Source organism: Elephas maximus, chromosome 13 (assembly GCF_024166365.1).
Source record: "Elephas maximus indicus isolate mEleMax1 chromosome 13, mEleMax1 primary haplotype, whole genome shotgun sequence".
Taxonomy (NCBI): Eukaryota; Metazoa; Chordata; class Mammalia; order Proboscidea; family Elephantidae; genus Elephas; species Elephas maximus.
In genome coordinates, this window is record NC_064831.1 from 93,770,040 (window position 1) to 93,794,957 (window position 24,918).

General features: G+C 40.0%; 1 protein-coding gene across 1 annotated transcript in view; it reads right to left on the reverse strand.

Moving 5' to 3' along the window:
* TARS3 (threonyl-tRNA synthetase 3) overlaps positions 1 to 24,918 on the reverse strand; it is a 103,993-nt gene that overhangs the window by 41,209 nt on the left and 37,866 nt on the right. The window contains exons 11-12 of the mRNA XM_049905777.1: positions 5,084 to 5,250; positions 2,983 to 3,145 (exon numbers count right to left, since the gene is read on the reverse strand). Of these exons, the coding sequence (XP_049761734.1) occupies positions 2,983 to 3,145; positions 5,084 to 5,250 (330 nt within the window). The remainder of the gene's footprint in view (positions 1 to 2,982; positions 3,146 to 5,083; positions 5,251 to 24,918) is intronic.

Sequence of the window (24,918 nt, forward strand, 5' to 3'; positions counted from 1 at the left end):
TTCAGTGTTCAGGTCATGAACATATTTTTCATACTTACCCTTAAGTTCTTCATATTTTTTGATGCTATTGTAAATGGCTATTTATTTTCAATTTCCAATGGTTCATTGCTATTACGTACAAGTCCAGCTGATTTTTGTTTATTGATGTTCTAACCTGCAAACTTTCTAAACTCACTTATTAGTTCTAGTAGCATTTTCTTTGTTGATTCTATCGAATTTTCTACATAGATTATCATGTCATCTGCATGTTGTTGTTGTTGTTAGGTGCCACAGACTCGGTTCCGACTCATAGCAACCCTATGCACAACAGAACGAAACACTGCCTGGTCCTGCGCCATCCTTCTAATCGTTGTTATGCTTGAGCTCATTGTTGCAGACACTGTGTCAATCCACATCGTTGAGGGTCTTCCTCTTTTCCACTGACCCTGTACTCTGCCAGGCATGATGTCTCTCTCCAGGGATCGATCCCTCCTGACAACATGTCCAAAGTATGTAAGACACAGTCTCGCCATCCTTGCCTCTAAGGAACATTCCGGCCACACTTCTTCCAAGATGGATTTGTTCATTCTTTTGGCAGTCCACAGTATATTCAATATTCTTTGTCAACACCACAATTCAAAGGCATCAACTCTTCTTCGGTCTTCTTTATTCATTGTCCAGCTTTCACATGCATATGATGTGACTGAAAATACCATGGCTTGGATCAGGCACACCTTAGTATTCAGGGTGACATCTTTGCTCTTCAACACTTTGAAGAGGTCCCTCGTAGTAGATTTGCCCAATGCTATGCGTCTTTTGATTTCTTGACTGCTGCTTCCATGGCTGTTGATTGTGGATCCAAGTAAAATGAAATCCTTGACAACTTCAATCTTTTCTCCGTTTATCATGATTTTGCTCATTGGTCCAGTTGCGAGGATTTTTGTTTTCTTTATGTTGAGGTGTAAACCATACTGAAGGCTGTGGTCTTTGATCTGCGTTAGTAAGTATTTCAAGTCCTCTTCACTTTCAGCAAGCAAGCTTGTGTCATCTGCATAATGCAGGTTGTTAATGAGTCTTCCTCCAAACCTGATGCCCCGTTCAATATTGGAAAGAAAGAATTAAACTCCATATGTCATCTGCATATGGAGTTTTAATTCTTTCTTTCCAATATTGATTTTTTTTCCCTTGGCTTTATTACATCAGAGGAGACCTCTAGTATAATGATTAACAGAAGTGGACACCCTTACCTTGTTCCTAATCTTAATTTCCTAATCTTAGGGGTAAACATGCAGACTTTTACTATTACACATGATGTTAGATGTAGGTTTTTCATAGATGCCTTTTATCAGGTTGAGAAAATTCCTTTCCATTCCTAGTTTCTGAGAGTTTTTATGAGAAATGGATGTTGGACTTCGCCAAATGGTTTTTTTTCATTTACTGAAATGATCATATGATTTTTTCTTTTTGAGTTTGTTAATATAGTGACGAATCACATTGATTGATTTTCTACTCTTAAACCAATCTGTCATTTCTGGGGTAGAGCCTACTTGGCCAAGATGTATTATTATTATTATTTAATATATTATTGAATTTGATTTGCAAAAATTTTCAAGAAGGATACTGACCTGTACTTTTCTTGTAATGTATTTATCTTGCTTTGTTATCTGGGCAATACTAGCCTCATAAATGTGTCAGTAAAGAGCTCCTCTGGAAGAGTTGTATAGAATTGGTGCTTATACCTTAAAAGTTCAGTAGAAGTTGCCATTTAAGCCAATTTGGGCCTGGAATTTTCTTTGTGGGAAGGTTTTTAACTACCAGTTCTATTTGTTTAGACATAGGGCTACTCAATATTATTTATTTCTTTTTAAGTTTGGTAGTTGTTCTGTCAAGGAATTTGTCCACTTCATCTAGGCTGTCAAACTTACTGGCATAAAGTTGTTCATAATATTAATTTATTATTCTCTTAATATCTGTAGAAACTGTAGTGATAACACCTTTCTCATTCCTAATATTTTTGTGTCTTCTCTTTTTACCCTGGTCTGTCTGAGTAGAAGTTCTATAATTTTATCAGTTTTCTCAGAGAACCACCTTTTGGTTTTCACTGATACTCTTTAATGGTTTTCTTTTTTCTATTTCATTGACTTCTGCCTCGATCTTTATTATTTTCTTTGTTTTTGCTTACTTTAGTGTGATTTTCCCTTCTTATTCTATTTCTTAAGTAGAAGCTGAGGTCACTGATTTCAAATCTTTCTTCTTTTCTAAAGTAGGCATTTAGGGGTATAAATGTCCACCTAAGTACCAGTTTAGTGGCATCCCACAAATTTTGATGTGTTTTCCTTTTCATTTAATTTTTAATTTTCTAATATCTTCTTTGACCCATGGGTTATTTAGAAGTGTGTTATTCTTTCCAAATACTTAGGGGTTTTCCAGATAGCTTTCAGTTACTCGTTTCTACTCTAATTCCACTGCGATCAGAGACCATATTTTATATGAATTGAATCCCTTAAAATTTACTGAGACTTGTTTCATGGCCTAGAATATGGTCTATCTTGGTAAATGTTCTGGCGGTGCTTTCAGATAATGTGTATTCTCCTATTATTGGTCGAAGTGTTCTGTAAGTGTCAATTAGGTCAAACTGTTTGACAGTGCTTGATAGTGGCCCTTTGCACAACAATTTTAATTTGAATTAGCATGGAATCTGAGCAAATAAAACTTCTAGGCAATATTGAAAAATAAAAAGCCTCCAAAATTTTACCAAATCTCTTTAAAAAGCACACTTAATGAAATTTAAATTAATAAAATAATTGGAGGAAGGTGAAGGAAAAAATAAATGTCATGTCAAGAGATTACTGATACCAATTAGAGAATCACAAAGTTAGAGCTGAATGAGACCTCAGAGACTAGATCAAACATCTTATTTTACACCAACTTTAAAAGACTAACACATTCAGGGCAACACAGCAAATGTGCAAGGACCATGCTTCACTCTGTATTGTTGTTTACCTGCTCCACTGTGCAGAAGATGTGCGCGTCATCCTGCTGGAAGCGCCTGACTCGGGTCAAGCCACTTAAAGTTCCTGACAGTTCATTTCTATGAAGAACTCCAAAATCAGCATACCTAATAGGCATTTCCCTCCAAGATCGTGGACGATGGGCAAACATTAGACTAAAAAAGATGCAATAACATATAGCTTTTATATAGCATAGAAAAGGTTATATAATTATCTAAATATTGAAAAATTACATTTAGACCTCAAGATTTATAAACTCTTTATCCTGGTTCTTAGACTGCCAGGTAATAACTTCCTGTCTGACTTATTGATCCTTGAATTTACAATGCTGCGGCACTCTAAGAAAGAACCATGTCATTATCTCTTCCAGAAATGCTGTTTCATATCCTCATCCAACCAGTAAATTTCCACTTACCATTTATAATTCATTTCAAAGGCTAGCTCTTAAGTGAGGCCCTCCTGGACACTTCCCCAGACAGGGCTAGACAGTCTCTCCTCACACCACTATTATGGCACTCATCTCACTCTTTTATAACTGATTATCTGCATAACAGGAGCCCTGTGGTGCAGTGGTTAAGTGCTTGGCTGCTAAGCAAAAGGCTGGCAGTTCTAACCACTCAGGCTCTCCATGGAAGAAAGATGTGGCAGTATGCTTCCATAAAGATTTACAGCCTTGATGCTAACCAAAAGGGCAGCGGTTCAAACCCATCAGATGCTCTGAGGAAGAAAGATGTGGCAGTCTGCTTCCGTAAAGATTTACAGCCTTGATGCTAACCAAAAGGGTGGCGGTTCAAACCCATCAGATGCTCTGAGGAAGAAAGATGTGGCAGTCTGCTTTTGTAAAGATTAAACCATTAACTTGAAAGTAGCTTTTTTAAAAAAAATACCTGTGGATGTAATTCTGCTTGGGAATAAGGTTTTCTATGTTAACGAGGCCTTATCAGTGTAGGGTGTATTCTAAACCTGATCACTTCTGAGTTATGAAAAACCAAATCCATTGCCATCGAGTTGGTCCCAACCCACAGAGACCTCATGTGTTACAGAGTAGAACTGTGCTCCGTAGGGTTCTCTTGGTTGTGATCTTTGTGAAAACCATGGCCAGGCCTTTCTTCATGGAGTCACTGGGTGGGTTCGAACCACCAACTTTAGGTTGGCAGTTGTGCACAAACAGTGGGCACCACCCACGGACACAGAGACAAGTGAGCAGAAACGGGGGGGACAGATGCCACGTGAAGATCGCCAAGGAACTGAGAAACAAAACCTGAAAGAGACAAGGGAGAGAAACAGAGTCTTCCCCTAGCTGATGCCCTGAATTTGAACTTCTAGCCTCCTGAACTCTGAGAAAATAAAGTTCAGAGGTTTGTTTTAATAGTTATACCTTCTTAATCAGTTTACTCGGAACTATGTATGTTTACAATATAAAACCACAATTATTTGGATTTTTTAATGGAGAACTAGGTCTGCTCACTTCCGGCTTGCCTTACAAGGCTGAATTTGCATGCTAACTTTATGATAATTCCCATCTTTCACAGACTTTAAGACATCAGTTATAACCGTACCACGACTTTATGTACCACTAAGAAAATAATCCTTTAATTAAATTGACACAATGCTAAGATGCCACCAATTATGTGTCCCAATTTCAGAGATGTTGAAACTTGAGGAAAAAATATCTCTTACAATCAATGAAATTGGGTAACCCATTGATTATGACCTCACTGATCTTGTTATAATTAACTCAGGCAGTAAATAAGAACTAAATGTTCTGTAAACATGTATTTGAAGCATTTACTATTAAGACAGATATAATAATAATTTATAAAACCAATACATAAAATTATCCTCTAAGAACCACAAAAAACTAAATGCCTTCCAGTAACATTCCATACCTGCCAAAGATCAAACCTGTTTTAAAAAGTAAATTCATTCTCCAGAATGAAGTAACTTGGTGAAGGTGACTGGTAACCACCTGTTTTCAGATTAAAGGAATCCCATTAACTCCCGAAGGCAAAGTAACAAATCACTAAAAGCAAGTTGTGATAAAGTGTGCTGCGCATTCTTATGTCAAACTTTGCTTCACTTTTAATACTCACCAGTGCCCTGGACAATTCATGGGTTTAAGGGCAAAAGTGTCCTTTTCAATATCAAAGGTAAACATGTTCTCGCTGTAATGCTGCCAGTGGCCCGAGGCTTCCCAAAGCTTACTGTTGTACATGTTGGGAGAGAGCACTTCTGTGAAGTTCCGTTTATGATATTCCTCCTTTAAGGAAATGCACTTAAAGTTAAAATCTACAATGACAGATTACAGTTGCGTGCAAAAAACACCATGGGCAAACATTTCTTAGCTCAGGGCCATGTCTTACATTAACCTGTGATTAACGTGCCTTCACTTTTACACGCGGTGGTTTCTAAATCATGAAAGAAAGATTAATGTATGCTCAGTATAATTTTCACATGTAGTAGATTTATTTTATAGCATATAGTACATAATATTTTTACTCTTTAAAATTAGTTATTGAAACACACATATACAGAAAGTTTCTATAACTACAAACTCCACTAAAAAACTCCACTAGGAACAGGAAAAGAGAATTTTTCAAGAAAAGATCCTACTTTATTTAAACTTTTTTTTTTCCTTCAAAATGCCAGTTTGGTGATCTTGGTTCCTTAGATTTTCAACACAAATCACTTATTGGATATCTGGCAAAAATCTAGACCATCATATTATAGGCAAGTAAAAAAAATTTCTCACAATTAAAAAATATACAAAATATATTTTCAAATTACAATAATAGATGTATATCATGGAAAATAGTGAAGGATTCCATGGGGAAAATATTAAACGATGCAGGAAGCATCAAAAGAAGATGTAAGGAGTCATTATACCAAAAAGAATTAGTCGATATTCAACCATTTCAAGAGGTGGCATATGACGAGGAACCAATGGTACTGAAGGAAGAAGTCCAAGCTGCTCTGAAGGCATTGGCGAAAAACAAGGCTCTAGGAATTGATGGAATATCAATTGAGATGTTTCAACAAACAGATGTAGCGCCGGAGGTGCTTACTCGTCTATGCCAAGAAATACGGAAGACAGCTTCCTGGCCAACTGACTGGAAGAGATCCATGTTTATGCCTATTCCCAAGAAAGGTGATCCAACCGAATGTGGAAATTATAGAACAATATCATTAATATCACACGCAAGCAAAATTTTGCTGAAGATCATTCAAAAACAGCTGCAGCAGTATATCGGCAAGGAACTGCCAGAAATTCAGGCCGGTTTCAGAAGAGGACGTGGAACCAGGGATATCATTGCTGATGTCAGATGGATCCTGGCTGAAAGCAGAGAATACCAGAAGGATGTTTACTTGTGTTTTATTAACTATGCAAAGGCATTCGACTATGTGGATCATAACAAACTATGCATAACACTGTGAAGAATGGGAATTCCAGAACACTTAATTGTGCTCATGAGGAACATTTACATAGATCAAGAGGCAGTTGTTCGGACAGAACAAGGGGATATTGACTGGTTTAAAGTCAAGAAAGGTGTGCGTCAGGGTTGTATTCTTTCACCATACCTATTTAATCTGTATGCTGAACAAATAATTCGAGAAGCTGGACTATATGAAGAACAGGGCATCAGGATTGGAGGAAGAATCATTAACAGCTTGCGTTATGCAGATGACACAACCTTGCTTGCTGAAAGTGAAGAGGACTTGAAGCACTTACTAATGAAGATCAAAGACCATAGCCTTCAGTATGGATTATACCTCAACATAAAGAAAACAAAAATCCTCACAACTGGGCCAATGAGCAACATCATGATAAGCAGAGAAAAGACTGAAGCTATCAAGGATTTTATTTTACTTGGATTCACAATCAACAACCATGGAAGCAGCAGTCAAGAAATCAAAAGACGCATTGCATTGGGTCAATCTGCTGCAAAAGACCTCTTCAAAGTGTTGAAGACCAAAATGTCACCCTGAAGACTAAGGTGCGCCTGACCCAAGCCATGGTATTTTCAATCACATCATATGCATGTGAAAGCTGGACAATGAATAAGGAAGACTGAAGAAGAGTTGACGCCTTTGAATTGTGGTGTTGGTGAAGAATATTGAATATACCATGGACTGCCAAAAGAAGGAACAAATCTGTCTTGGAAGAAGTGCGGCCAGAATGCTCCTTAGAGGCAAGGATGGCGAGACTGCGTCTTACATGCTTTGGACATGTTGTCAGGAGGGATCAGTCCCTGGAGAAGGACATCATGCTTGGCAGAGTACACGGTCAGTGGAAAAGAGGAAGACCCTCAATGAGGTGGATTGACACAGTGTCTGGAACAATGGGCTCAAGCATAACAACGATTGTAAGGATGGCTCAGGACCGGGCAGTGTTTCATACTGTTGTGCATAGGGTCGCTATGGGTTGGAACTGACTCGACGGCACCTAACAACAACAACAACATCATGGAAGGTGATATTATTTGTCATTTTTTTCACCAGGTACCTTTTCAGTTCAATGATAGATAGCTTCGGTTTCAGTCATCCAGTCAGCTTCTCTACTTACCCTTGGTTTTTACAAAATTACAACAGCAAAAAAAATCTTAACAAAACTATAAGTCATTAGAAATGGTACTAAGTATTATTTGTTAGCTGTGTGGTTGGCTCTATATATTCTGACTAAACAAGGTTCCATAAATTAAAGGTTTGGGTTGTTTTGTTTTGTTGGTGTTATAAATTTATATTTTGCCAAGGTTTTTAGAAATGATTTTAAAATATGTACTCTGAGGTGAAGTGTCATTATGTCCACAACTTACTTTAAGCAGTTTAGCAAAAAAAACAACTACTACACTTATATATAAAACATATACCTATACCGTTGTTGTTAGGTGCCAGTAAGTTGGTTCTGACTCATAGAGACCCTATGCACAACAGAACGAAACACTGCCCGGTCCTGAGCCATCCTTACAATCATTGTTTTGCTTTAGCTCATTGTTGCAGCCACTGTGTCAATCCACCTCGTTGAGGGTCTTCCTCTTTTCCGCTGACACTGTACTCTCCCAAGCATGATGTCCTTCTCCAGGGACTGATTCCTCCTGACAACATGTCCAAAGTATGTAAGACGCAGTCTCGCCATCCTTGCTTCTAAGGAGCATTTTGGTTGTACTTCTAAGAGAGATTTGTTCATTCTTTTGGCAGTCCACAGTATATTCAATATCCTTCACCAACACCACAATTCAAAGGCCTCAGCTCTTCTTCGGTCTTCCTTATTCATTGTCCAGCTTTCACATGCATATGATGTGATTGAAAATATCATGGCTTGGGTCAGGCACACCTTAGTCTTCAAGGTGACATCCTTGTTCTTCAACACTTTAAAGAGGTCCTTTGCAGCAGATTGACCCAATGCAATGCGTCTTTTGATTTCTTGACTGCTGCTTCCATGGCTGTTGATTGAGGATCCAAGTAAAATAAAATCCTTGACAACTTCAAACGTTTTCTCCGTTTATCATGATTTTGCTCCTTGGTCCAGTTGTGAAGATTTTTGTTTTCTTTAAGTTGAGGTGTAATCCATACTGAAGGCTATGGTCTTTGATCTTTATTAGTAAGTGCTTCAAGTCCTCCTCACTTTCAGGAAGCGAGGCTGTGTCATCTGCATAACGCAGGTTGTTAATGATTCTTCCTCCGATCCTGATGCCCCATTCTTCTACATGTAGTCCAGCTTCTCGGATTGTTTGCTCAGCATACAGATTGAATAGGTATGGTGAAAGAATACAACCCTGATGCACACCTTTCCTGACTTTAAACCAATGTTCAGTATCTCCTTGTTCTGTCCGAACTGCCTCCTGATCTATGTAAAGGTTCCTCATGAGCACAATTAAGTGTTCTCGAATTCTCATTCTTCACAACGTTATCCATAGTTTGTTATGATTCACATAGTCGAATGCCTTTGCACAGTCAATAAAACACAGGTAAACATCCTTCTGGTATTCTCTGCTTTCAGCCAAGATCCATCTGACATCAGCAATGATATCCCTGGTTCCACGTCCTCTTCTGAAACTGGCCTGAATTTCTGGCAGTTCCCTGTCGCTATACTGCTGCAGCTGTTTTTGAATGATCTTCAGCAAAATTTTGCTTGCGTGTGATATTAATGATATTGTTCTATAATTTCCACATTCGGTTGGATCACCTTTCTTGGGAATAGGCATAAATATGGATCTCTTCCAGTCAGTTGGCCAGGAAGCTGTCTTCCGTATTTCTTGGCATAGACGAGTGAGCACCTCCAGCGCTACATCTGTTTGTCGAAACATCTCAATTGATATTCCATCAATTCCTAGAGCCTTGTTTTTCGCCAATGCCTTCAGAGCAGCTCGGACTTCTTCCTTCAGTACCATCGGTTCCTCGTCATATGCTACCTCTTGAAATCATTGAATATCGACAAATTCTTTTTGTTATAATGACTGTGTATTCCTTCCATCTTCTTTTGATGCTTCCTGCGTCATTTAATATTTTCTCCGTGGAATCCTTCACTATTGCAATTCGGGGCTTGAATTTTTTCTTCAATTCTTTCAGCTTGAGAAACACTTAGCATGTTCTTCCCTTTTGGTTTTCCATCTCCAGCTCTTTGCACATGTCATTATAATACTTTACTTTGTATTCTGGAACTGCCCTTTGAAATCTTCTGTTCAGTTCTTTTATTTCATCAATTCTTGCTTTTGCTTTAGCTGCTCAACATTCAAGAGCAAGTTTCAGAGTCTCCTCTGACATCCATCTTGGTCTTTTCTTTCTTTCCTGTCTTTTCAATGACCTCTTGCTTTCTTCATATATGATATCCTTGATGTCATTCCACAACTCGTCTGGTCTTCAGTCACTAGTGTTCAATGCATCAAATCTGTTCTTCAGATGGTCTCTAAATTCAGGTGGGATATACTCAAGGTCATATTTTGGCTCTCGTGGACTTGCTCTGATTTTCTTCATATTTTCTATATATGACAGCTAAATTGTTTTATCTCCATATAATATACACATTGCTTTGTCTCTCTTACAGACACACACATATATATAAGAAAGAGATAAAGCATAATGTTAACAACTGATGAATCTAGGTGAAGAACAGATGGATGTTCACTGTACTGCACTTGAACTTTTCTATAGATTTAAACTTTTTCAAATGAAAAAGCTGGGGAAAAATACACAGGATGCCAGTCACCAATTTCACTCTCTAAAAATTAAAAAAAATCTAGTGCTGGAAAACAGGGAACCCTCAGTGATTGAACACTTCGCAGCTCTGTGCAGCGTCCCAAAGAAATTCTGGTGCTTATTCCAAACATTAAAAATCACATTTCATCCCTGAAGTAAGAATTTCAGGCTATTGAAGGTACTGAATTTCTGCCTACACCTTGTAAGCTGGCCATCTGAAAACACCTACATAGCTCCTAAATGTCAGCATCATAAAGAAATGTTTTCAAGCCATTCTTTATTATAAAAACTAAAGCAATTCCATTTAACTCCTTCCCAAAACCCCACTAAAATAACTGTAAAGAGAGTTTTATAAAGGCATAAATATACAAGGACAAAGAAAAAAGGAGAGATGAACACTCTAATAACTTTAGAATCTGGAAAGTAGATGAACAAGTGGTAACCACCTTAGAAGACCTGTTGTTGTTAGGTGCCATCGAGTCAGTTCCAACTCATAGCAACCCTATGTACAACAGAATGAAACACTGCCTGGTCCTGCACCTTCTTCACAATAGTTGCTATGCTTGAGCCCATTGCCACAGCCACTGTGTCAATCTATCTTCTTGAGGGTCTTCCTATTTTTCACTGGTCCTCTACTTTACCAAGCATGATGTCCTTCTCCAGGGACTGATCCCTCCTGATAACATATCTAAAGTACGTGAGACGTAGTCTCGCCATCCTTGCCTCTAAGGAGCATTCTGGTTGTACTTCTTTTGAGGCAGATTTGTTTGTTCTTTTGGTACTCCATGGTATATTCAATATTCTTCGCCAACACTGCAATTCAAAGGCATTAATTCTTCTTCGGTCTTCCTTATTCATCATCCAGCTTTCACATGCATATGAGGTTATTGAAAATACCACGGCTTGGGTCAGATGCATCTTAGTCTTCAAGGAGACACCTTCAAAGATTGAGGGAGGCTGAAAGGAAGCCATCAGTGGGAGAATTCCAGAAGCCAGCCTACTTCAGCTGGTTATAGATTTCTAGGCTTCACATTTTTAAGGCATTATCCCATTGTCTTCTGCTTTTTAGTGATGCCAGTGAAAAATTCAATGCCATTCTGATTACCAGTCCTATGTCTATGGCTTTTTCTCTCTGGAGACTTTTGTGATTTTCTCTTTATCCTCAGAGCTTTGGGATCTCTCAGTAATGTGCCTTGGTGCCTGTGGTGAAATAAGTTCCTTTATGTGGCCTTTTGCCTTGGTTCTTTGGAAAAATAGCTTGAGAGATTTTTCCCCTAAGCCGTGAGGAGTTACCTTTGCCCTTGTTTTCTACTCCAGACTTCTGTCCAGGTCGATTGACATTTCCTGGGTAAACCGTAAAGAACTTGATGATTTGATACTTTTTGTTCAGCCCTGGTCCATTTTACTCATCTTGCAGGAATTTGTCAATATACTATAGACTATGAAAATAAAATGACTATGGACTATGCAAATAAGTGACCATGGTCCACCAAGAGAATGAGTCAGTTCGTGCCCCTACTGGGAGGGCCATGCCTTGAAATTGACAAGGAGTTTGCTTATACTTGCAGGCAACCTTACAGAGGTTTCAGAAGGAAGAAGCAAAAAGAAGAAAAGGCAAGAGAAACAAGAAGAGAGAAGCAGAGAGAGAGAAAAGAAAAGGAACCTCCTAAAACAGCTGTAGCACTGGTCAAGGGCTATGACACTGAAGACAGCAAGAGGCCTGGAAAGGGCCCTGCAGCAATCGCTGGTGATAGCAGAAACCTTCTGCTAGGAGTGCAACTAACGGAGCTGGACAAAAGTGCTATACTGGCTACGAGCTGGGTCAGTTAGCAGCGCAGAGGCCAACGGCAGAGAGGTCTGCACATCTGAGAGGGGGCATGTAGGGCCAAAAAGTCTGTCCGAAGGGGGCCAAGAGGAGGCTTGTGTTGAGGGGGCTGAGAGAGGTGTGCAGGGCCAAGTGGCCTGTCCTGAGGCGGCAAAGAGTAGGCCTGTCCGGAGGGGTCTGAGAGGAGGCCTGCATGGCTAAGAAGCCACATGCACGGCTAGAGGGAAGCGCCTGTTTGCTTACATGGCTGAGAGGAACTTAGAGGGCTGTCCTGCACTGAAAAGGGAGGCCTGTGTCTCTATTTCGGTTGGGCCTTCCAGACTTTGCCTAGATACTTCCTGATCTTGATCCTGAGATGTACCCTGTTATTTCCTTAATAAACCACTTAACTGTAACTATTGGTCTGTGAGTTCTACGGGGCCATTGCAATCAATTATCGAACCCAAAAGAGAAATAACAGAGTGCAGTAAGAGAAACGGAGAGTGCCATGTTGGCTGGTGGCAGAATTGGTAAACAGGTTGGAGAGTGGAGATGTGTATGACCTCCACCTCATAGGAATCAGCTTTGTGCTGAAAGTGATTCTGTCTCCTCCTCCTGAAGTTAAAGGACTTCAGGTGCTACTACGTTTCAGTGCCCAAGGAAACAATTCTTCCACCTAAAAAATCCAGGCATATTTCTGTTGGGGGTTGAGGCCATCCCTTGCCCATCTGGGGTTCCTTGTGCTATTGAACCAACAGGCTGAAAATGACTTACTAGATTGGCTGGAATGATGATCTCAATTATGAGGGGAAATTGTGGTACTGTTATACAAGGGAGCAAGGGGAACTGTATCTGGAATTCAGTGAGGAGCCTTTAAATATTCCCACATCCGACAATAATGGTTAGTAGGATGCCATGGCAACCTAATAAAGGCAGGACCACTAGGAACCTGGTTCTGTGGAAAGAAGATTTTGGTTACCCACCAAGAAAAATACACTGTCCATCTGAGGCGCTGGCAAGCCAAAGGGAACGTGGAATCGGTAGTGGAATAAGGAAACTATGATTTATCAATTTCAGCCCCGTGACCACGTGGAGAGGCTGGGACTGGAACTGTTAACATTTCATTGTTTCTTTTCCCTCTTTTCCCTGCAGCCTTACATGAAGAGTACTGAATGTGGCTAATGTCACAATTTAGATTTTAGGTGAAATTGAACTGACATCACTTCATGATGATACAATGAGGCTTTGTGTGAGGAAACAGATTTCTTCATTCAAGCAAAAGACAAAAATGGATGCTGAGTAGCCAAAAGGATGGGCCATGCTGGCTATTTTCCAACTGCCACTACCTGTCCTGCCCATACTAACACATTTTCTCCCTTCTCTGCTCTGCTCTGTGTCCCTAAAAGCTAACTTCTATGTACTCTTATCTCCAGGCTTACTGGCCTTCTGACTTTTGGTTGTATTTGACCAATACCCAAAAACCAAACCAAACCCACTGCCACTGAGTCAATTCGAACTCATAGCGACCCCACAGGACAGAGCAGAACTGCCCCATGGGGTTTCCAAGGAGCACCTGGTGGGTTCAAACTGCCAACCTTTTGGTTAGCAGCCATAGCTCTTAACCACCATGCCACCAGCGTTTCCATTTGACCAACAGGAAGTCCCAAAAGGATTCAGAGAGTGAGAGAAGAGAGAGGTCAGGGTATTTATTTCCCCTTCCCTACTCATTCCTCGCCTTGGATTCACTCTGGCTCTAGCTGTATAGCCTCTGTTGGGTGACCCCCTTACCATGGCATTAAGCTCTCTCTGAGTTCTGGTAACACTATGCCTTCCCCTCACCCCTTTAGGCCTAGGGAGGAGGGGTAAAGGCTTTCTTGCTGTTGATAATCCCTGGGTGCCCACCACCCCTTGTTAGTTACCTTAACTCTACCCACACCCCTTTAAATATTTCCTTCACTAGACCCTTGAGTGCACCGTCAAAGCCTTCTCTGCACAGGAGGTAAATGTTTTGAAATCTTATGTCTGCAAAAACAAGGTTGGTTTGGAAATCCAATGAACCCAAGGTTGTGGGACGAGGAACTAAAAATTCTTCGACTATAATAATGAGAAGAGCTATCCCCATCTCTGCTCCACGGTTCCTAGACATGCATCAATGGATCAGGCAGATTCCAGAAAATTCAAAGGGGCAACTGAAGAGACTTGCACAAAAGGAAGCCCCACGCTGCTGGTGGAAATGCAAAATGATATAGCTGCTTTGGAAAACAGTTTGGCATTTTCTTATAAAGTTAAACATAAATGTACCATATGACTCTGAAATCACACTCTTAGGTATTTAAAAAAAAAATTTTTTTTTTTTTTTTTTTACACTCACATAAAATGAAAACCTATGTTCACACAAAAACCTGTACAGGAATGTTTATAGCAGCTTCATTTATAGTTGCCCAAAACTGAAAACAACCCAAATGTCCCTCCACTGGGAAATAAGCAAAATGATGCATTCATACAATGAAAATAAAAGGAGTAAACCACTGATACACACAACAACTTGGATGGATCGATCTCAAGGGTGTTACACTGAGTGAAAGAAGCTAGTCTCAAAAGGTTACATGCGATTTTGATTCTATTTGTACGTCACTGTGGAAAAGACAAGATTTCAGGGATGGAGGACACATCAATGTTACCTACGGCTAAGGGTGAGAGAGGCTGACTATAAAGGGTAGTATGGGGGAATTTTTTGGAGTGACTAAACTGTTCCATATTTTGATTGTTACGGCGGTAGTACAATTCTGTATATTTGTCAAAACTTATAAAACTGTGCACCAAAAACTGTGAATTGTACTATATGAAAATTTACAACAAAAATGTTTTAAAGGGAAGAAAGACAGAGAAAGAACCCATTGATAGACATGTTCCAGATGCAAAGGAAGAGAATTTCAGGTGAGTGACAAGATCTCCCCATTTATTCACCATCAGTTTTCCATACAATCGGTGACCAATATACGACCAGGAATTCACTCTCCGTCACTTACACGTAAGGGGAGGTCATCTCACCTCAGAGTCACAAGCTCAGAAACTGTGGAATTCCCGCCTCTCAGTGGGGACCACGTGCCCATTTAGCCCCCCTGCATGACTCTGCACAGAAATGCAGCAGTTCTAGACAGGCCACATGTCAAGGTGCCTGGCAGTTACACCAGCCCCTTCTGAGAAAAGTGGCCCACATGGAGGATTGCTTCTGTATTGTGCTTGGTGCCCCACAGCCCACCACTCTGGCCACAAATGAAGAGGGCAGGACTTGGCATGAGCCAAAGGCACTGCTATTGGACGAGTCAGTGGCTCATGAGGCAGCTTGGCTTGACTGAGCATCTGCCCCTCATGCACACCCTCTACTGGCTGGTGACTAACAGAACCAACTGGATCCTTTCTCTCAGAGAGAAAGACTAGAGGAACATGGAGAAGCACGTAGAAAAAAAAAAAAAATACACATCAGCAATCCCAGCCCTAAGTACATACGCAGAAGAAGTGAAGGCAGGAACACAAACAGAAACCTGTACACCAATGTTCAATGAAGCACTGTTCACAATAGTCAAAAGGTGGAAACAACCAAAATGTCCAACAGACGACCAGAGAGACAAAATGTGGTACATCCATACAATGGAATATTACTTAGCCATAAAGAGAAATGAAGTCCTGATGCATGCCACAACATGGATCAGCCCTGAAATCATCACTCTGAGGGAAATAAGTCAGTCACAAAAGGACAAATACTGTATAACATCACGTATATGAAATAAGAAAATATATAGAAACTATTTTTTTTTTTTAAGATTATTAGTGGTTACCAGGCTTTGAAGAGAGGAAAGAGGGGCAGGTTTTGCCTAGAGGGTACTGAGTTTATGTTAATGGTGATACAATAACTTGGCAAAGGATAGCAAGAATGGTTGCGCAACTTAAAGTATGTAATCAATGTCACTGAATCGTACCTGTAGAAATTGTTGAGATTGCATATGTTTTGCTACGTGTATTTTCAACACACACACACAAGACACAGATGATCAGACTGAATTAAAAAAAAAAGACCCAACAATATTCTTTTTCAAGAAACACACTTTAAATATGAAACACAGACAGGCAGGATATGAAAGAATAGAAAAAAGATGTATCATGCAAACATGAACGTAAGAAAGGTGGTTTGCCTATGTTAATACCAAAATAGACTTTGGGGAAAAACGTAGCTTTACTGAGGTATAACTGACATGCAATAAAATTCACCAAATATAAGTGTAAAATTCAATGACTTTTTGCCAATACACTCATGTAACCTCCTCCACATTCAAGAAAAAGAGCATTTGTCACTCTAAAAACTTCCCTCCTGACCCTCTATAGTCAGATGCCTCTTCTATCCTGTGGCCCCCTCCCTGGTCATCTTTCTGTCACTATAGTCTCACCATTTCTCAAATGTCATATAATAGAGTCATCCTTTATGTAGTCTTCTGTGTGACTTCTCTGGCTTAAGATGTGCTTTTGAGAGTCATCCTTGTCAAAACACATTATATACCTAGGGATAAACCTGATGAAAGGTGTGCTAGATGTCTAAAATAAAAACTATAAAATATTACTGAGGGAAAATAATGAACACATAAATTGAAAAAAATCCATATTTGTGAGTCAGAAAACTCAATATATTGTTAAATTGTCAATTACTGGCAAATTAATCTATCGATTAAATGCCAATTAAAATCCCAGAAATTTTTTTTTTATTGTACTTTAGATGAAGGTTTACAGAACAAACTACCTTCTCATTAAACAATACACATATTGTTTTATCACATTGGCTAACAACCCCACGACATGTCAGCACTCTCCCTTCTCAAACTTGGGTTCCCTATTACCAGCTTTCCTGCCCCCTCCTGCCTTCTAGTCCTTGCCCCTGGGCTGGTGGGCCCCGTTAGTCTCATTTTGTTTTATGGGCCTGTCTAATCTTTGGCTGAAGGGTGAACCTCAGGAGTGACTTCATTACTGAGCTAAAAGGGTGTCCGGGGGCCGTACTCTTGGGGTTTCTCCAGTCTCTGTCAGGCTATTAAGTCTGGTCTTTTCTTGTGAGTTAGAATTTTGTTCTACATTTTTCTCCAGCTCTGTCCGGGACCCTCTATTGCGATCCCTTTCAGAGGAGTTGGTAGTGGTAGCCGGGCACCATCTAGTTGTACTGGACTCAGTCTGGTGGAGGCTGTAGTTCTTGTGGTCCATTAGTTCTTTGGACTAATCTTTCCTTTGTGTCTTTGGTTTTCTTCGTTATTCCTTGCTCCAGACAGGGTGAGACCAGTGGAACATCTTAGATGACCACTTACAAGCTTTTAAGACCCCAGATGCTGCTCACCAAAGTAGACTATAAAACATTTTCTTTATAAACTAAGTTATACCAACTGAGCTATATGTTCCCTGAGTCCGTGGTCTGCACAGCCCTCAGCCCAGTAATTCAGTTCCTCAAGGAATTTGGATGTGTCTATGCAGCGTCCGTGACCTTGCTTTGTACAGGCTGTGCTGGCTTCCCCAGTATTGTGTACTGTCTTACACTTTACCAAATTTACCCCTTTGTTGTTGTTAGGTGCTGTAGAGTAGGTTCCAACTCATAGCGACCCTATGCACAACAGAATGAAACACTGCCTGGACCTGCACCATCCTTACAATCGTTGTAATACTTGAGCTCATTGTTGCAGCCACTGAGCTGCAACACCTCGTTAAGGGTCTTCTTCTTTTCCGCTGACCTTGTACTTTGCCAAGCATGATGTTCTTCTCTAGGGACTGGTACCTCCTGACAACATGTCCAAAGTTTGTAAGACTCAGTCTCGCCACCCTTGCTTCTAAGGAGCATTCTGGTTGTACTTCTTCCAAGACAGATTTGTTCTTTCTTTTGGCAGTCCATGGTATATTCAATATTCTTCACCAACACCACAATTTAAAGGTGTCAATTCTTCTTTGGTCTTCCTTATTCATTGTCCAGCTTTCACGTGCATATGATGTGATGGAAAATACCATGGTTTGGGTCAGTGCACCTCGGTCTTCAAGGTGACATCTTTGCTTTTCAACACTTTAAAGAGGTCCTTTGCAGCACATTTACCCAATACAATGTGTCTTTTGATTTCTTGACTGCTGCTTCCATGGCTCTTGATTGTGGATCCAAGTAAAATAAAATCCTTGACAACTTCAATCTTTTCTCCGTCTATCATGATGCTGCTCATTGGTCCAGCCGCGAGGATTTTTGTTTTATGTTGAGGTGCAATCCACACTGAAGGCTGGGGTCTTTGATCTTCATTAGTAAGTGCTTCAAGTCCTCTTCACTTTCAGCAAACAAGGTTGTGTCATCTGCATAACACAGGTTGTTAATGAGTTTTCCTCCAATTCTGATGCCCTGTTCTTCTTCACATAGTCCAGCTTCTTGGATTATTTGCTCAGCGTACAGATTGAATAGGTATGGTGAAAGAATGCACACCTTTCTTGACTTTAAACCAATCAGTATTCCCTTGTTCTGTCTGAACAACTGCCTCTTGATCTATGTAAAGGTTCCTCATGAGCACAATTAAGTGTTCTCGAATTCCCTTTCTTCGCAATGTTATCCATAATTTGTTATGATCCACACAAATGCCTTAGCACAGTCAATAAAGCACAGGTAAACATCCTTCTGGTATTCTCTGCTTTCAGCCAGGATCCATCTGACATCAGCAATGACATCCCTGGTTCCATGTCCTCTTCTGAAACCAGCCTGAATTTCCAGCAGTTCCCTGCTGATATACTGCTACAGCCGTTTTGGAATGATCAACAAAATTTTGCTTGTGTGTGATGTTAACAATTACCCAGTAACCCAGTGCTGTTGAGTCGATTCCGACTCATAGCAACCCCATATATTAACGATATTGTTCTATAATTTCCGCATTTGGTTGGATCACCTTTCTTGGGAACAGCTATAAATATGGTTCTTTTCCAGTCAGTTGGCCAGGAAGCTGTCTTCCATATTTCTTGGCATAGACAAGTGAGCACCTCCAACACTGCATCTGTTTGTTGAAACATCTCAATTGATATTCCATCAATTCCTGGAGCCTTGTCTTTCGCCAATGCCTTCAGAGCAGGTTGGATTTCTTCCTTTAGTACCATCGGTTCCTGATGATATGCTACCTCTTGAAATGGTTGCACATCAACTAATTCTTTTTGGTATAATGACTCTCTGTATTCCATCCATCTTCTTTTGATGCTTCCTGAGTCTTTTAAAATTTTGCCCATAAAATCCTTCACTACTGCAACTTGAGGCTTGAATTTTTTCTTTAGTTCTTTCAGCTTAAGAAACGCTGAGCGTGTTCTTCCCTTTTGGTTTTCTATCTCCAGCTCTTTGCACGTCATTAGAATACTTCGTCTTCTCGAGCCTCCCTTTGAAATCTTCTGTTCTTTTACTTCATCATTTCTTCCTTTTGCTTTAGCTGCTTGACGTTCGTCAGCAAGTTTCAGAGTCTCCTCCGACATCCATCTTAGTCTTTTTTTTCTTTCTTTTCAATGACCTCTTGCTTTCTTCATGTATGATGTCCTTGATGTCATTCCACAATTCGTCTGGTCTTTGGTCACTAGTGTTCAATGCGTCAAATCTATTCTTCCGGTGGTCTCTAAATTTAGGTGGGATATACTCAAGGTCATATTTTGGCTCTCGTGAACTTGTTCTGATTTTCTTCAGTTTTAGCTTGAACTTGCATATGAACAACTGACGGTCTGTTCCACAGTCAGTCTCTGGCCTTGTTCTGATGGATGATATTGAGCTTTTCCATCATCTCTTTCCACAGATGTAGTCAATTTGATTTCTGTGTGTTCCATCTGGTGAGGTCCATGTGCATAGTCGCCGTTTATGTTGGTGAAAGAAGGTATTTGCAGTGAAGAAGTCATTGGTCTTGCAAAATTCTATCATTCGATCTCCAGCATTGTTTCCATCACCAAGGCCATATTTTCCAAGCACTGACCCTTCTTCTTTGTTTCCAACTTTTGCATTCCAATCACCAGTGATTATCAATGCATCCTGATCACATGTTCAATCAATTTCAGACTGCAGCAGCTGATAAAAATCATTTCTTCATCTTTGGCCTTAGTGGTTGGTGCATAAATTTGAATAACAGTCATATTAACTGGTCTTCCTTGTAGGGGTATGGATATTATCCTATCACTGACAGCACTGCACTTCAAGATAGATCTTGAAATGTTCTTTTTGAGGATGAATGCAAAGTCATTCGTCTTCAAGTTGTCATTCCCAGCATAGTAGACTATATGATTATCTGATTCAAAATGGCCAATACCAGTCCATGTCAGCTCACTAATGCCTAGGATATCAATGTTTATGCATTCTATTTCATTTTTGACTGTTTCCAATTTTCCTAGATTCCTGCTTTGTACATTCCATGTTCTAATTATTAATGGATGTTTGCAGCTTTTCTTCTCATTTTGAGTTGTGCCACATCAGCAAATGAAGGTCCCGAAAGCTTTACTCCATCCATTTCATTAAGGTCAACTCTACTTTGAGGAGGCAGCTCTTCCCTAGTCATCTTTTGAGTGCCTTCCAACCTGGGGGGCTCATCTTCCAGCACTATATCAGACAATGTTCTGCTGCTATTCATAAGGTTTTTACTGGCTAATGCTTTTCAGAAGTAGACTGCTGGGTCCTTCTTCCTAGTCTGTCTTAGTCTGGAAGCTCAGCTGAAACCTTTCCTCCGTGGGTGACCCTGCTCTTATCTGAATACCGGTGGCATAGCTTCCAGCATCACAGCAACACGCAAGCCCCCACAGTATGACACACTGACAGACACATGGGGGAGTTACCCCATATCTATTGTCTATTTAGTGTTTTTCCATCCCCACCCCTCCCCTTCCTCGTAACCATCAAAGATTGTTTCTTTTTGTGTGTAAACGCTTTCATGAGTTTTTATAGTAATGATCTCATATAATATTTGTCCTTTTGTGATTGGCTCATTTCACTCAGCATAATACCTTCCAGATTCACCCATGTATGCTGTGAGATGCTTCACAGATTCATTATTGTTCTTTACCATTGCGCAGTATACCATTGTGTGTATGTATCATTGTTTATCCATTCATCTGTTGATGGGCATTTAGGTTGTTTCCATCTTTTTGCTACTGTGAACAATGCTGCAGTGAACATGGGTGTGCACATGTCTATTCGTGTGACGGCTCTTATTTCTCTAGAATATGCTCCTAGGAGTAGGATTGCTGGATCATTAGTTTTTAATTGTGCTTTAGGTGAAAGTTTACAGAGCAAACTGTTTCCCGTTTGATAGTTTGTACATAAAGTATTCCATGACACTGGCTGCATTCCCCATAATATGTCAGCACTTTCCCCATTTCTGCCCTGGGTTCCCTGTTTCCTTTCATCTGGATTTTCTACCCCTTCCTGCCTTCTCATCGTTGCTTTTCGGCAAATGTTTTCCTTTGATCTTAAATAACCGATTGTTCTAAGGAACATGTTCCTTTTGAGTGTTACTGTCTGTTTTATGGGCTGTCAATTACTTGGCTGAAAGGTGGTCTCTGGGAATGGCTTCAGTTCCAGGTCAGAAGCATGCCTTAGGGTGATAGTCTTGGGGGTTCTCCCCGTTGCTGTCAGATCAGTAAGTTGGAGCTTTTTTGTGAATTTGGTTTTTTGTTTTACATTTTTCTCCTGCTTTTTATTTTTTCTGTCCAGGTGCCTCTGCTGTGATTTGTCACGGTGGTTGTCAAAATCCCAAAATTTTCTTTAAAGGAAATTTAAAGTTTATTTTGAAACTTACATAGAAATGCAAAGAATCTAGAATAGCCAAAATAATCCTGAAGATGAGCAGAACTGAAGAATTTAAACTACTGAGATCAAGAATTAAGCTATATTACAGTAATCAAGACAATGTGATGTTGATGCAAGGACAGATAAAGAGACCAAAGGAACAGAATAAATACCCAGAAACAGACCCACATACATATGATTATCTGACTTAGGACAAAGATGCCATTGCAATAAATGGTATTGAAGCCGCTGCAGATGAAAATGAACCTTGACCTCTACCTTCCACAGATCCTAAAAATTAATTCAAGGTAGATCCTAGCCTTAAGAAAGCAAATATAATCAAGCTTCCATAAAAGAGCACAGGAGAATAGCCTCATGAGTCTGAAGCAGACAAAGATTTCTGAAAAAGGACATAAAAAACACTAACTTGAAAAGAAAAAATTATAAACTGGACTTCATTAAACCTAAGAACTGTTGGCCAGAAGACTTCATTAAGAAAGTAAAAAAACAAGCCACAGACTGAAAAAAACATACACAATACATAGAGACTCATACACAACACAAAGGGCTCATATTCAGAATACAGAAAGAACTCCTACAAATCAATAACAAAAAGACAACCCAATTTAAAAAATGGCCAAAATAGCTAAACAAGGACTTCACAAAAGAGGATGTCCAAATGGCCAATAAGCATATGAAAAGGCTCTCAGCACCATTTTTCATCCAGGAAATGCAAAATAAAACCACCATTACACCTACCAGAATGACAGACTGATAGTACTAAGTGTTAACAAGGTGTGGAGTAACTGGTATGATCATATACTTCTGGAAGGAATATAAAAGTTCAACCACATAAAAACTGTTCAGCATTTTCTTAAGAAGTTAATCATACAGCTACCCTATGACCCAACAATTTCACTTCTGGGTACATATCCAAGAGAAGTGAGTATTTGAGTGTACCAAAATATGTGTATATGAATGTTCATGGCAGCTTCATTTATAATAGCTCCAAACTGGAAACAACGTAAGTGTACATCTATAGAAGAATACACTATATTCATAAAATGGAAAGCCTCAAAACAATTTTAAAAAAACAAACTATTATACACACAAGTTGAATAAATCTCAGACATTAGTTGAACACAAGAAGCCAGAAACAAAAGAGTATATGCTGTTACATGAAATTAAGACCAAGCAAAATTAATCTATGGTGATAGAAATCAGCATAGAGATTAACTCAGTGGCAGGAAGGGAGGCAGGTACTGCCTGTGAAGAGATGCAAGAGGGCCTTATGGGAGGATAGACGTGTTCTATGTCTTGATTTTGGTGGTGGCTGCAGAGATGTACACATACGTGTACACTAGCTGTATGCTTCAGGTTTGTGCATTTTAATAAATGTAATTTATACCTCAATCAACAACTGGCCTCAGCCCCCACCTGATTGCCATCATATAAGGAACCCAATGCAAGAACCATCCAGATGAGCAAGAACCACTTTGAACATGAAAGATAATAATGAAATGGCAGTTTTAGGCACTAAGTTTTGGAATATTTTGTTACAATGCAATAGACAACCAGAATAGAATTTGGCACTGGACATGGGTGCTGCTACGCCAGAAAGCTAGAACTTGTAGCTTTTGTTTTGTGGGCAGGTGATGAGCAGAGGCTAGAAGCGACTCAAGAAACTGTCTGTGAAAACTTGAAGGACCATGAGGAAAATGCTGTTGGATTTTGAGGAAAACGGAACTCTTGTTATGTGGTGGTAGAAATTTGGCAACACCTCCACCTCAGGTAACATGGGAAACAGAAAGAGTATCCAAAGAATTCATGGATTTTCCTGGGGAGATGTACATACAGAATGTAGAAAGGGACAACTGGCTTCTTCTAGCTGCCTATGATAAAACATAAAAAGAGAAAGGTAAACTAATGAGGAAACTATTAAGTTTTTGAGCCAAATTTAGAAGAAATATAAAAGTGCCAGAACTTGCTAAGTTCAAAAATAAAACTTTCTAAACCCTGGACTCTCCGAGCAGAAGATTCCCAAGATGAGAAATGGCTTCAGGACAAAGACAAAATAACAGGTTACAACCACTAAAGCATGGCTTCAGTAAAGAGAGATGTTAAGAGTGCTATAAGACTGACCCCTTGTCAAAACCTCAGAGCAATCCAAGTGAATACCTAGGAGGGCTTCTGAGAGTCTTAAGGGTGTGCTTGTCCCTCTCAGTTAAATGTTAAGGCTTTTAAGACCCCTGAATGCATGGTCTCCCAGCAGCCTCACGGGGAGTCCTAGGTAGAAGGGATCTGTCCAGAAAGAGATGTGGCATGGCTTCTCCCTAATGGTGTTGGTTATATATGTATATAAAAGACCCACAATGTTTTAAAGGAACTGCACTAGCTTAGGCTGAAAAGGACAAAGACAGCACAAAATGAAATGAGGCCTTTGGACCCCCAGCCTTCTACAGGAAGGAATCAGGCTGAGAATACTGAGAGCTACTCTGGGGCACATGTGGGCCATTTCTTACGGAAAACGAAAGATGACTCAGAGGGCAGAATCAGAGCCTAGAGGGAGCAAAATTGAGTGATGTGGTGTTGGTGAAGAATATTAAATATACCATGGACTGCCAAAAGAACAAAGAAATCTTCAAAGAAATACAGCTAGAATGTTCCTTAAAAGTGAGGATAGCAAACTTCAGATAGCTTACTTTGGACATGTCATCAGGAAAAACCAAATGCTAGAAAACGACATCGTGTTTGGTGAAGCAGTTGTTGTTGCTGTGTGCTATCAAGTAGATTCTGACTCATAGCAACCCTGTAGGACAGGACAGAACTGTCCCACAGGGTTTCCAAGGAGCAGCAGTTGGATCTGAACTGCCAACCTTTTGGTTAGCAGCCTGAGCTCTTACCCACTTCCCCACCAGGGCTCCTTGGTAAAGGAGAGGGTCAACAAAAATAAGGGAAGCCCTCTATGAGATGGATTGACATCCTAGCCACAACAATGGGCTCAAACATCCCAACGATCGTGAAGATGGCTCAGGATCCTTAACAGCTCACTCTGTTACATGTAAGGTCGCCATGAGTTGGAGCTGACTCCATGGCAACTAACAGCAACAACCCACGTGCGATTTTTGATCCTG